Source organism: Abramis brama, assembly GCF_963993115.1.
Source record: "Abramis brama genome assembly, chromosome: 1".
Lineage (NCBI taxonomy): Eukaryota > Metazoa > Chordata > Actinopteri > Cypriniformes > Leuciscidae > Abramis > Abramis brama.
This window is the reverse complement of record NC_139963.1, coordinates 8,290,015-8,302,969: the sequence shown is the minus strand read 5'-3', so window position 1 is coordinate 8,302,969 and position 12,955 is coordinate 8,290,015. Positions and strand designations below refer to the sequence as shown.

At 35.4% G+C, this 12,955-nt stretch overlaps 1 protein-coding gene and 1 long non-coding RNA gene across 3 annotated transcripts in view; one reads left to right on the top strand and one right to left on the bottom strand.

The window, feature by feature from the left end:
• Positions 1-4,884, top strand: part of LOC311083667 (protein NLRC3-like) — a 63,768-nt gene extending 58,884 nt beyond the window's left edge. The window contains exons 9-10 of one of the 2 annotated variants that reach the window (XM_084115385.1): positions 3,420-3,475; positions 3,549-4,884. In XM_084115385.1, coding sequence (XP_083971511.1) covers positions 3,420-3,443 — 24 coding nt within the window. In that variant the 3' untranslated portion in view covers positions 3,444-3,475; positions 3,549-4,884. The remainder of the gene's footprint in view (positions 1-3,419; positions 3,476-3,548) is intronic. The other variant, XM_084115384.1, reaches the window with a different exon arrangement.
• LOC311083714 overlaps positions 1-12,955 on the bottom strand; it is a 176,974-nt gene that overhangs the window by 86,111 nt on the left and 77,908 nt on the right. The window lies entirely within an intron of this gene.

Below are 12,955 nucleotides of genomic sequence, written 5' to 3'. Positions count from 1 at the left end.
AAATCATTTTTTATTGTGTTTTATTAGTGACAAATTTGGGGAGAGGATAAATATTCCAAAACTTAAAATACAGTATGAGAATTAACTGCACAATTACTAGACATGTTTTCCTTTTGATTTTATAGGCCAATTTGCAAGCACAATTTGTGGAAAAATTAAAAAAAACACGAGATGCTTCCAACTGTTGCTCTTGCATTCTTTCTTGTGACACACCTGAATGAATGGCTAATTAAGTATGCGGCCCCATTGTCTCCAGGTGCGAACCACTAAATATGCATGATCGTTGACGCCCACTCCGCATATTGCCTTTCCAGACAGAAAGTGTTTTGCAAAATTGAAATCAATGCACTGTGTTCTGTGAATGATTAGGCAGAATGATTTTCACATAATTTTGAAGAAAAAACACTAGGCGATGACATCCATTAGTCAAAAGTCTTATTGGCACATATTTAGAATGTGTTTTATGGCCTTATTTCAGAAACTTTAGTTTTTAGTTTTTTCAATAACCATGCATAAACATTATTCTCTCAAAAATACAAACATGTACATGCATGGTGCTCACATATGATGGTAGCCCTGTTTGTGCTATATAGAGTGAATTTACACCTTTGCCATTAATATGTTTATAAGCAACTGAAAAAAGCAAAAATGTCAGGGCATGTCAGAACATCTCAAGGACCCCAAAAACACCTTAGACCCCAGAGGGTTAAGGGCTAAAAAAGTGCTTTTGGCATGATATGTCCCCTTTAAAAGTTGTTTTGAAAAAAAAAAAGAAAAAAAAAAAATTGTTTAGGCACACACAGACATCAAGAATCAGCGTATGAATCTCAACAATGGTGACAAACGAAATATTTAATTAGGAAAAGGAAATTACTAAGACAATTCAGATCATAATTTATTCATAACACAATGCATGATGGGAGCCATGAATGAGTTTTGATTGGTGGCACCCAGAATGCACTGCAACATGCTTTATTATTGTCACCATTGTTAAGATTCACAGGCTGAATCTTGATGTCTGTGTGTCTAAAAATATTTTTTCAAAATCTTTTGAACAGAACTTTTAAGAAATATTTTGGATTCTATAGAAAATGCTACAAATTAAATCGTATGCTGTGGAATCACCATGCTGCTGCAATCAACAAGGCAAACCTAACTCTCTAAACTTTAGTCCTCTGTTGTAAGTCGCTTTGGATAAAAGCGTCTGGTAAATGACTAAATGTAAATAAGTTTAGTGATTCAGGTCAAATGATGATTACGTCAAAACATAACCAACACCACCTGATCACCCTTTATCTTTGTTCATCTGTCAGTTATAACTTAGTTACAACAGCCAGACAAAATCAAAAGTTAGTAGTTTAAGGGTCAAGAGCCCAACTAAAGCAAACACTGATCACCATAATGGTAAATTAGATTTTCTCCTTTGGTGATTCTGCTGGTTAACATCAAGTGTCTTCAATAATGGTCAATCATCACGCAATTAATAACTTAATTATCTCATTCATTTTAACACTATTCAGTGTTAGTGTTAGGGGGAGTAAGTGTGTGTGTGTGTGTGTGTGTGTGTGAGAGAGAGAGAGAGAGAGAGAGAGAGAGAGAGAGAGAGAGAGAGAAAAAATAAATAGATTCTCGATTTTGAATATTTAGATTTGATTCTAAAGTTGTTTTTTTAATTTTATTTTCCTGAAGCCTTTGATCCCAGGCACGTGCACACATAGACATAAAAGGGGGCTTGAGCACCTGCCCTTTTTATTCCTGGAGAGAAAGTGCCATTTTTTCTGGGGTGATTTTTTTTATTTTCGAAAAATAATATATATTCCTGTTTGCGCACAGCTTCCCTGTCAAACAAATATATTTATTGAAGAATAGTATATCTAAATATCAGGTCAGGAGTTCTGAACCGGATTGTATTGCTTCCGCTAAAGAAAATGGTACGCTCCGTCTCTATGGTTAGAATCCTGTGAGTCCATAGCAACGCTCTGTTTTTCATGGCAACAGTCTGTTATACTCCGCACAGCGGTCTAGACATGGTTGAATTCCAATTTAGAATGCGGTCTGTTATTTCTTGATAACGTTATTAAGAAATAACAGACCGCATTCTACATTGGAATTCAACCAAGCCATGTAATAAAATAAGTTAGTAATAAAATAAGCATATGCAGGTATGCTTTAGTTATTTTGTTTATCCTATTTACCTGCATTGCCCTGTCAATTAGATGCAAATGTGCGCATTTTAACTAGTTGACGCCTAATTTGCATACAGAACGTCCCCAGTTAATGACTTGCATCAAGAGTCTTTCCCCCTGAAATTTAGAAATCTAAATTGGTGAATTTAGAAGAAATCTACACATGCAAACAGATGGAGGATACACTCTAACAAATGTAGTAAATCTGAGTAACTGCATCTGGTACATTAATAAATAAAACTGAGTAGAAATAAGTTAACATTAAACATTAAAAATAACAATATTTATATATATATATATATTTATATATATATTTATTGAAGTAGAAGACCTTTTTTGTAATAATTTTATTAAGTTGCTGTATTTTTGTATTTTGTCAATCATTTTTGCAGTGATTTTTTCAGTAAAGTTAACAAAATAGCATCAACAGCCCTCTTCAGTTTAGAGTGAATATTTGTGTTGATTTTAAAGTGTTATGTATTCTGATAACACCAAAATAATTAAAATGATGTAGTGCCTTGTGCAAAAACAAACAAAGAAATTATTAGTAAAACACACCCCTCTGCTTGATGCAGTTATTTAGGTTATTCTAAATATATACTTGAAACTAGTAGCATAGAAAATGTTTTCAAAACATGCACATTGTGGAATGGTTTGCTTTGCTGCTCTATAAACCTAGTGAAGGAGACCATGGTTTCTGTGTGAACTGATTATTTTGTAGACATCTTTTGAAAATGAAACAATTGCGTGAGTTTGAGGAAGATAAAATTAATTAACTTTTTAAATGAATTTTTTAAAAAGGAAGTCAGAGTTGCGTTAATATATATACTTTTTTGTTTAAAAAAAGAAAAAAAAAATGTAATGAAGTGCCCTTTATTCCACTTGAGCCCCTGCCCCTCAAAATGTCTGTGCACGTCCCTGTTTGATCCTCCTTATAAATAAGAAAATCTTTAATTTATTAATATTAAATATGACTCATATGTGTTAAGTTTAAAGTTTTGTTGAATTATTATTTTTCAATCTCATGTTACTGTTTTACTTCATCAATCAATTTATAATATCTTAATATTTTATATTTAAATGTGTGTGAAAAGTTCAAAAAAGCTTTACATGTGTCTTAATTATACATTATATAAGGTTATTTTATATTTGTTAAAATGTTGATATAGGAACTGTTGTTGTCAAGTAAGGTGTGTGTGTGTGTGTGTGTGTGTGTGTGTGTGTTTTTTCTAGTGTGGATCACGGTTCAGAAGTTAAAGAGTTCATGATGACATCAAGACTACACAGATGTAAGTCCTCAAACACAGTTTTAGTGTGTGTTGTTGTAAATGTTGCTGTTGTAATGTGTGTTCTTGTGTTCAGATGCCGTTGATCTCACACTGGATCCAAACACAGCACACACTGATCTCGCTCTGTTTGAGGAGAACAGAAATGTGACGAGTGTGAGAGAGAGTCAGTCGTATCCTGATCATCCAGAGAGATTTGATGAGTGTCGTCAGGTTCTGTGTGGAGAGAGTCTGACTGGACGCTGTTACTGGGAGGCTGAATGGAGTGGATATTATAAAATACATGATTATGATGATGATGAACCTGGTGCTGAAATATCGGTGTCATATAAAGGAATCGAGAGGAAAGGAGGGAGTTCTGACTGTGTGTTTGGATGTAATGAGAAGTCCTGGAGTCTGAGATGCTCTTATTACTCACTCACTGTCCGTCACAATAATAACTCCACTGCTGTTTTTGCTGATCCAGGATCCTGTAAGAGAGTAGGAGTGTTTGTGGACGTGTCGGCCGGCACTCTGTCCTTCTACAGCGTCTCTGACACACACACACTCACACACTTACACACATTCACACACACATTCACTGAACCCCTCTGTGCTGGATTTAGATTTCATTATTATAACTCTTCGGTTTCTCTGTGTCACATTAAACAACAAACACACTCTGTCTGACACACACACACACACACAGACTGACACACACACTGACTGACACAGACATACACACACACACACTCTGTAAAAAAAATTACAAAGAAAATGTGGAACCATTTAACAATTTCTCATTTTTATCAGAAGTGTGTAATTACATAAACACACTCACTAAATTGACATTTTTGCAGTTTGCATTATCACCGTTATTGATATTGTAGGATTACAAATTTAAGAATATATTTTAGATCTGCTGATCCTACTTCCTTACATAACATCACATAAAAAACTAAGGTGAACTACACTGTATTGGGCATTCAAGGTGAACGTGAGGGCATCCTACTGAGAGTTGAACTGTGTGAATGTTTACCTAGTCTTAGTTCTCGTGACCATGTGTTGTTTATACAATTTGAGGGGTACCATTATCTCAGTTGGGGGTAATTGCCTCTATTGTCTTTAGATGATGAGATTGAGTGGTCATCCCTAAGGCTGTGTGTAAGGTCAGCACCTTTAAGGACAGCCCACTGAAATGCCTATAAGATACTATGTAAAGTTACATTAGTCAGACTGTTTGGAAGAGCTGCAGCACGCTCAATAAAGAATAACTTCCACTTGAACGATATCCCAACGTCTCCTGGTTTTTGCTTCAACGAAGGAAAAAGTTTCAATTAAAACAATTAAAAATATTGTGGTCATAATAATTCACCTGCATTTTAAAGATTGAGTAATACATGTCTGCTGTATGTTCAGGGGTGTGTCACTGGTTGCAACTACAAGAAAGAGACATTAGAACAAATAAACATTTGTCATCAATAATGGAGTCTCTCAAACAAAGTAAACAATACCAGTCTCTTGTCAGCCCTGATTCGCCTCCTTTTTCTTTGCTGACTTGACCTTGACGAATTCATGACATAAAAAGACATTACTAATACAGAATATCAAGACTGACTGCATGCAGGTTTGACAAAATTAAAATATCACCAATTGTAAATACATTTTGCCATCCTTATATCAATTTTCAGAAAGGGATGAATACCAGGGGAAAATGCATACCTTGGTGGAACATCTCCAGCAAAAGGGCAGACCAGCACCTTCTAATACTTGGCATGTCTGAATATAGTTTGGAAAAGCACAAGTTTATCAAAACAAATATTGCATACTTACAGAATGTATTTTAATATTGTTGGCAAACCCACCTCTGAGAAGTCAAACGTCCCCCAGGATGATGTCGAGAGCATACGGTTACATGAATGAAGTATTAATTGCTACACGTGTGCTAAACATGACATGAAATCTGCAGAACCAATAGAAGAGATTCCTCCTAGCATTAGTGTGAAGACTCAGATTCAAGACATCACTTGTCGAGGAACATCCTAGACATGGGTATTAATGTTTGAACAATATAATGTATGAATTAAAGATTTGTTACCACACAACAATCTGAAATAATTTATTTATAATAAAGCCTTCACTAAAGACTGGTATCAACATTTTCAATTACCTTTAGTGCAAAATACAACATACCTCAAGCTCTTCAGAGGAGAATTCGGTCCATGGTCCAGAAATTACAATATTCACTTCATTCAGCCAAACAGTGAACAGGGTTTTAAAGAACTACCCCACAAAATTATTTGATAGGCAAGGACATTTAAAACAGAAAATAATAAAGACGGGGTTTAACGGGAACTGTCCCACCTTTACTTTCTCCATGGCTTTCTTCTCATTACAAAGATGCACAAAATTGATAAATACATCTTGTTGCAAGTAAAGTGTGTTTCTTAAATGGTATAGGATGAGAATGAAGCCAACAGAAAAGAGAACAGAACAGAAAAGAGAACAGAACAGAACTGAACTTAGAACCAGGCTGAACCATAGAGTTTTTTGTTTGTTTGTTTAATTTTTTTTTTAGACAAAGCACTCTGAGCAAAACCTGTATATGGCCATCACCAAAACCTGGGCTTCTCAGAGAATTGAGAAAATACAATTCACTCAATTTTGGTTTCATGATCTGAAAAATTTCACCATGCGTTAAGTTGTTAGAAAATGCATAATATGCAACATCCTAGCAGACTCACACACAGCATCCAGTGTCCTGGCAGCCAAGATGGAAATATCACAGCATCCTTGCTGCTAACTTCAGGCTACATGTACTGTCAAAATATATTAGTCAAATAAGTGATTTAATGTATGCCAAACATTTAAAGACATGTCAGACCTGCTCAAAACTTAAGTCATACACAGGTAAGCTGTCCATGGGATGTGCACAAGGTGGTAACCATGTCACTATAACACTGTTAACTGGATAGATGTCCACATTCTGGAAACAAAAAGGGAAAATGTTAGTTGAGTATTTGATCAAAATGCTTTTATTTCTGCTCTAAAGACTTGGGGGGGGGGGGGGGGCTAGATTTGAAATCACACTTTCAAATCTACTTTAAGTAGGACTTTCATGGTTTTAATGTTGTTTATTGTTTATGCCAGTGTTTCTTACATTTCCTTCAACGGCAGAAAGATCTTTTAGAGTTGTAAAGTACACTGTTAAAAAAAACCTGTGAAATTTACGGTAAAAAACCGGCAGCTGTGGTTGCCAGTATTTTACCGTAAAAAATATGGTGGCAACCGTTTATGTTTTTACGGGATTTAAATTTACGGGCAAAAAAACACAATGTAAAAAAACCTGTGAAATTTACGGTAAAAAACGTCAGCTTGGTTGGCAGTATTTTACCGTAAAAAATATGGTAGCAACCTTACTTTGAAAAAAAAAAAATAATAAATCCTTCAGCAGGATTTAAATGTGTGGTAAAAAAAAAAAATATCAGCTGTGGTTCCCAGTACTTCACCATAAAAAATACAGTAAGAACCTTTTAGTTTTCACGGGACAACCATTATATTACATAAACCAATAAATGTTATCATTAAATTTCACTGAAGTATTAAAGTCTGCTTTATATCTTTGTAATATACTGATAACCATCATAATAACACAAGTGATAAAAAAGAAAAACACACGATGATTTAAGTATACCATTAGTTTTCCACAAACTGAGGCACATGTTAATATTGAGAAGGTGCACAGTGTCATACACACAAACACAAAACACCATCATGGTGACACACACACATGACTCCAAATAATGCCATAAACATTCATTAAACAATATATGATGTAATATAAACCCCAATGTATAAAACTGATAACAAAAACCAAGAAGAATATGAGGTTCCATTTGTGCCAAAATTTTGTCGACATGCTGTCTGTCTATGCTATGTGTCGTCTTCCATGTCTATGTGTCTGTTCACTGTCTATGTCCATGTCTGTCTGTCTATGCTATGTGTCGTCTTCCATGTCTATGTGTCTGTTCACTGTCTATGTCCATGTCTGTCTGTCTATGCTGTGTGTCGTCTTCCATGTCTATGTGTCTGTTCACTGTCTATGTCCATGTCTGTCTGTCTATGCTATGTGTCGTCTTCCATGTCTATGTGTCTGTTCACTGTCTATGTCCATGTCTGTCTGTCTATGCTATGTGTCGTCTTCCATGTCTATGTGTCTGTTCACTGTTTATGTCCATGTCTGTCTGTCTATGCTATGTGTCGTCTTCCATGTCTATGTGTCTGTTCACTGTTTATGTCCATGTCTGTCTGTCTATGCTATGTGTCGTCTTCCATGTCTATGTGTCTGTTCACTGTTTATGTCCATGTCTGTCTGTCTATGCTATGTGTCGTCTTCCATGTCTATGTGTCTGTTCACTGTTTATGTCCATGTCTGTCTGTCTATGCTATGTGTCGTCTTCCATGTCTATGTGTCTGTTCACTGTTTATGTCCATGTCTGTCTGTCTATGCTATGTGTCGTCTTTCATGTCTATGTGTCTGTTCACTGTCTATGTCCATGTCTGTCTGTCTATGCTATGTGTCGTCTTCCATGTCTATGTGTCTGTTCACTGTTTATGTCCATGTCTGTCTGTCTATGCTATGTGTCGTCTTCCATGTCTATGTGTCTGTTCACTGTTGTGATTGCCCACATGACTCAACTTTTGTCTTTGTCCACTCAACTTACTCCTGTCATCTGTCCTTGTCGTTTGACTGTGTCGTCTTGCGTGTCAATGCTGCATGTGTCATGTGTTTCCATTCTGTCGTTGCTATGTGTCGTTGCTATGCGTCGTTTCCCTCTGTCGTTACTATGTGTCGTCTTCCATGTCTATGCTATTCGTCGTTGCTATGCGTCGTTTCCCTCTGTCTTCTTCCATGTGTCTATTAACTGTCTATGTCTATGTGATTGATTGCCCACATGACTCAACTTTTGTCTTTGTCAACTCAACTTACTCCTGTCATCTGTACGTTTTGATAGTTTGTTTTCCTATTTGAAATGAAATAAGCAGAAACGAGAAAACAGCCCCTTTATTCGTTTTTTCGAAAAAACGAAAAAACGAGATTTCGGCTTGATTTTTCGTTTTTTAGTTCACAGACAAAAAACGATTTTTTTTTTATTATTATTTTTTTTTTTTTATGGGTATTATAAAATACCCATATTATAACAAATAGCCTAAATAAAATATATTTGGAAATTGCCCTTTAAAATGAAGGCTCAGGGTCCGTGTACTTTTTCGCTCATTCATTATTCTTTTTCGGAATGAAGATGAAATTTAAAAAAGGGTGCAGCTTGGTTTTTTGTTTATTAAAAGAAAAAAATCAGAAATGGCTGTATTTTGTTTTCCAGATGTATTGTTATCATCAAATATTAGAAAATTGAAATTCCGATCGTTTTTTAATTTGTAAGATTTATTTGTACGTTTATTGTTTTTCATTTGACTGATCCTATCTTTACCCGGAAGTAAATTACACCGCCGTGCAAAGTCTTAACGTGTAATTAAACATTGCATTCATATTCTGTGCTCATCTGATTTTTTGTACATAGCATAGCCTACTTTGTTATGATTTTAGTATCATAATGATTAATAAATGCACGCACAATTATCCGTGAACTTGATTTGAACAAATGCCTATCAACTTGTGTGTGCAAAATTCTGAATTAAATGAATGTGCAGCAATTTGTACAAATTGAGAGTCTGTAGGCCTACTATACTGTTGTAGCCATTAAATAGGTAAGCGCATTTAGTTTCATATTTGTTTAAATATTAATGTTATTTTTTTTCCATTTATGTTGATTTATGAAAAGTGAACAGCACGAGTAAGATAGGATGCGCAATATATATTGAGAGACATGGAGCGAGTCAGACATGATTTTGACCACTTCATTACGTTTTGTTTTGTAGAAAGCCTTTCTTTAAAGTGAATTTCGTTTTGTATAAATTGTATCTTAATTTTAATACATTTTTCATCAACCAATTTCCTGGAAGCAAATATAGCCTAACAGACAATAATAATCATGGAGGTGCCCGCGCGGTCAATTGCATTGCACAAAAAACGATCGGAAATGTCGTCCAATTTTCTAATATTTGATGATAACAATACATCTGGAAAACAAAATACAGCCATTTCTGATTTTTTTCTTTTAATAAACAAAAAACCAACTGCACCCTTTTTTAAATTTCATCTTCATTCCGAAAAAGAATAATGAATGAACGAAAAAGTACACGGACCCTGAGCCTTCGTTTTAAAGGGCAATTTCCAAATATATTTTATTTAGGCTATTTGTTATAATATGGGTATTTTATAATACCCATAAAAAAAATAAAAAATAAAAAATAAATCGATTATTTGCCTGTGAACTAAAAAACGAAAAATCAAGCCGAAATCTCTTTTTTCGTTTTTTCGAAAAAACGAATAAAGGGGCCGTTTTCTCGTTTCTGCTTATTTCATTTCAAATAGGAAAACAAACTATCAAAACGTACAGATGACAGGAGTAAGTTGAGTTGACAAAGACAAAAGTTGAGTCATGTGGGCAATCAATCACATAGACATAGACAGTTAATAGACACATAGACATGGAAGAAGACAGAGGGAAACGACGCATAGTAACGACGCATAGCATAGACATGGAAGACGACACATAGTAACGACAGAGAGAAACGACGCATAGCAACGACGCATAGCATAGACATGGAAGACGACACATAGTAACGACAGAGAGAAACGACGCATAGCAACGACGCATAGCATAGACATGGAAGACGACACATTGTAACGACAGAGGGAAACGACGCATAGCAACGACACATAGCAACGACAGAATGGAAACACATGACACATGCAGCATTGACACGCAAGACGACACAGTCAAACGACAAGGACAGATGACAGGAGTAAGTTGAGTGGACAAAGACAAAAGTTGAGTCATGTGGGCAATCACAACAGTGAACAGACACATAGACATGGAAGACGACACATAGCATAGACAGACAGACATGGACATAAACAGTGAACATACACATAGACATGGAAGACGACACATACCATAGACAGACAGACATGGACATAGACAGTGAACAGACACATAGACATGGAAGACGACACATAGCATAGACAGACAGACATGGACATAGACAGTGAACAGACACATAGACATGGAAGACGACACATACCATAGACAGACAGACATGGACATAGACAGTGAACAGACACATAGTCATGGAAGACGACACATACCATAGACAGACAGACATGGACATAAACAGTGAACAGACACATAGACATGGAAGACGACACATAGCATAGACAGACAGCATGTCGACAGAATTTTGGCACAAATGGAACCTCATAGAAGAAACATAATTATTTAAATGAAATAGCATCAAATGTGAAGTGTCACACAGGGAATTCTGGGAATGTCCATTTAGAGAAACAACAGGAACAGAAAAAAGAGACGAGCAGAAACACAAGAACTATAACTGACTTCAGCCACAGCCTAAGATGAAATCAACTGAAGATAAAAAACATTAAATCTGTGAAGATCTCAGCAGAGGAGGATTAAACAACTCCACAAACAGCATTACCAGCTTCACTTATTACTAACCAGACTTTATTTCTGTCAGACGTCTACAGTTCTGTTTGAGAATTAACAGAGGTTTAGATGTTGATGATTTATTGTTTCATTTGAAGTCACCATGATGGAGATCAGTGACTGCTTTAGTTGGGCTCTTGACCCTTGACTTTCTGACATTAGTTTTTCTCTGTCTACTGTAACTCTGTGTTTATAAGACATGTTGATTATAGCTAGGAAATCAGAGAGAAAAAGAATCATGTGATGGCGGTTGTGTATCAGTGATGGCAATCACCATGTTTGATTCACTGAACTCTTATCTTTATTTATACATGTTATTATTTTTTACATTATTGATTTCAGTAGCCCTATGATTCTACAGCATGTGATCTATCATTGCTGTGATAATCAGAAGAATTTTCAAAACATTGTGTATAATAATGGTTTGAACAGCTGCATCTTTTAGACACACACAGACATCAAGAATCAGCGTATGAATCTCAACAATGGTGATGATAAAAGTGCAGTGCACTTGATGGAGCCTCCAATCAAAACTCATCAGTATCTCCCAGCATGCATTGCAGCAGGAATACATTATGCTGAATTAGAGCTGGGCGATTTAAATCGCGATATTGCTATGCGCATCTTGTCAGTAAAGCCGGTTCCTTGATTAGTAGTAAATCACCATCACCTGCTTTCAGATGGAGCGGCATTTAGGGCTGAGGAGATAATTAAGTGATTAATTTAGTGATGATTGAGCATTATTGAAGACACCTGATGTTAACAAGCAGAATCACTGAAGAAGAAAATCACAAATTGTAAGTTACCATTAAGGTGATGGGTGTTTGCTTTAGTTGGGCTCTAGACCATTATCTGTTTACTTTAATATTTACTGTTGTTTGTCTGCTGTTATTGATTTATAACAGTTAAATGAACAAAGTAAAATGTTATCTTATAGTGTTGGTTATGTTTTGACATAATTATGCTGTGATCTGAAAAAGGAAACTTATTGAGCTAGTTTGGTTTAACTTGTTAGCAGCAGTTTAGTGATTTTTCAGCCTATGATTATCAGAACTTATAATTCAAAATATTTAATAAACATTATTCTGATCAAAAGACATTCAGATAAATTCATTTAAAACACAGACATCAATAATCAGCCTGTGAATCTCAACAATGGTGACAATAATAAAGCATGTTGCAGTGGCTGCCACCAATCACAACTCATTAATGACTCCCATCATGCATTGCGGTATGAATAAATTATGATCTGAATTGTCTATGTAATTTACTTTTCCTAATTGAATATTCTGCTCCTCACCATTGTTGAGATGCATAGACTGAATCTTGACATCTGTGTGTGCCTAAAAGAATGATTTTTTTTAAACAACTTTTAAGAAATCCTTTATATTATATCAAAAATTCTGGGCATTTATGCAGATTCACAGTTATGCTGTAACCAACAACATAAATCAGAGTCAGAAAGAAGGATTTTAATGAGTTCAGTGATCAAGTTCAAATGATGATTGTCATAACATAACCAACACCATCAGATCACTTTTTTCTTTGTTCAACTGGTGATTTTAATTCAGAAACAACAGACAAACAAAGTCTAAAGTTAATGAATTATGGGTCAAGAGTCCAACTAAAGCAACCATTGATCGTCATAATGGTAACTTACAATTTGAGATTTTCTCCTTCAGTGATTCTGCTTGTTAACATCACATGTCTTCAATAATGTTCAATCATCACTAAATTAATCACTTAATTATCTCATTAACTTAAACACTCTTGAGTGTGGACTCATACACTCCCAGGAGTGTTAATTTAACACAGGAGTGTTTGCTGTGTACAAAGAGCCGTAGTTAACTGACAAGCTGAGCCATATCGCATTAAT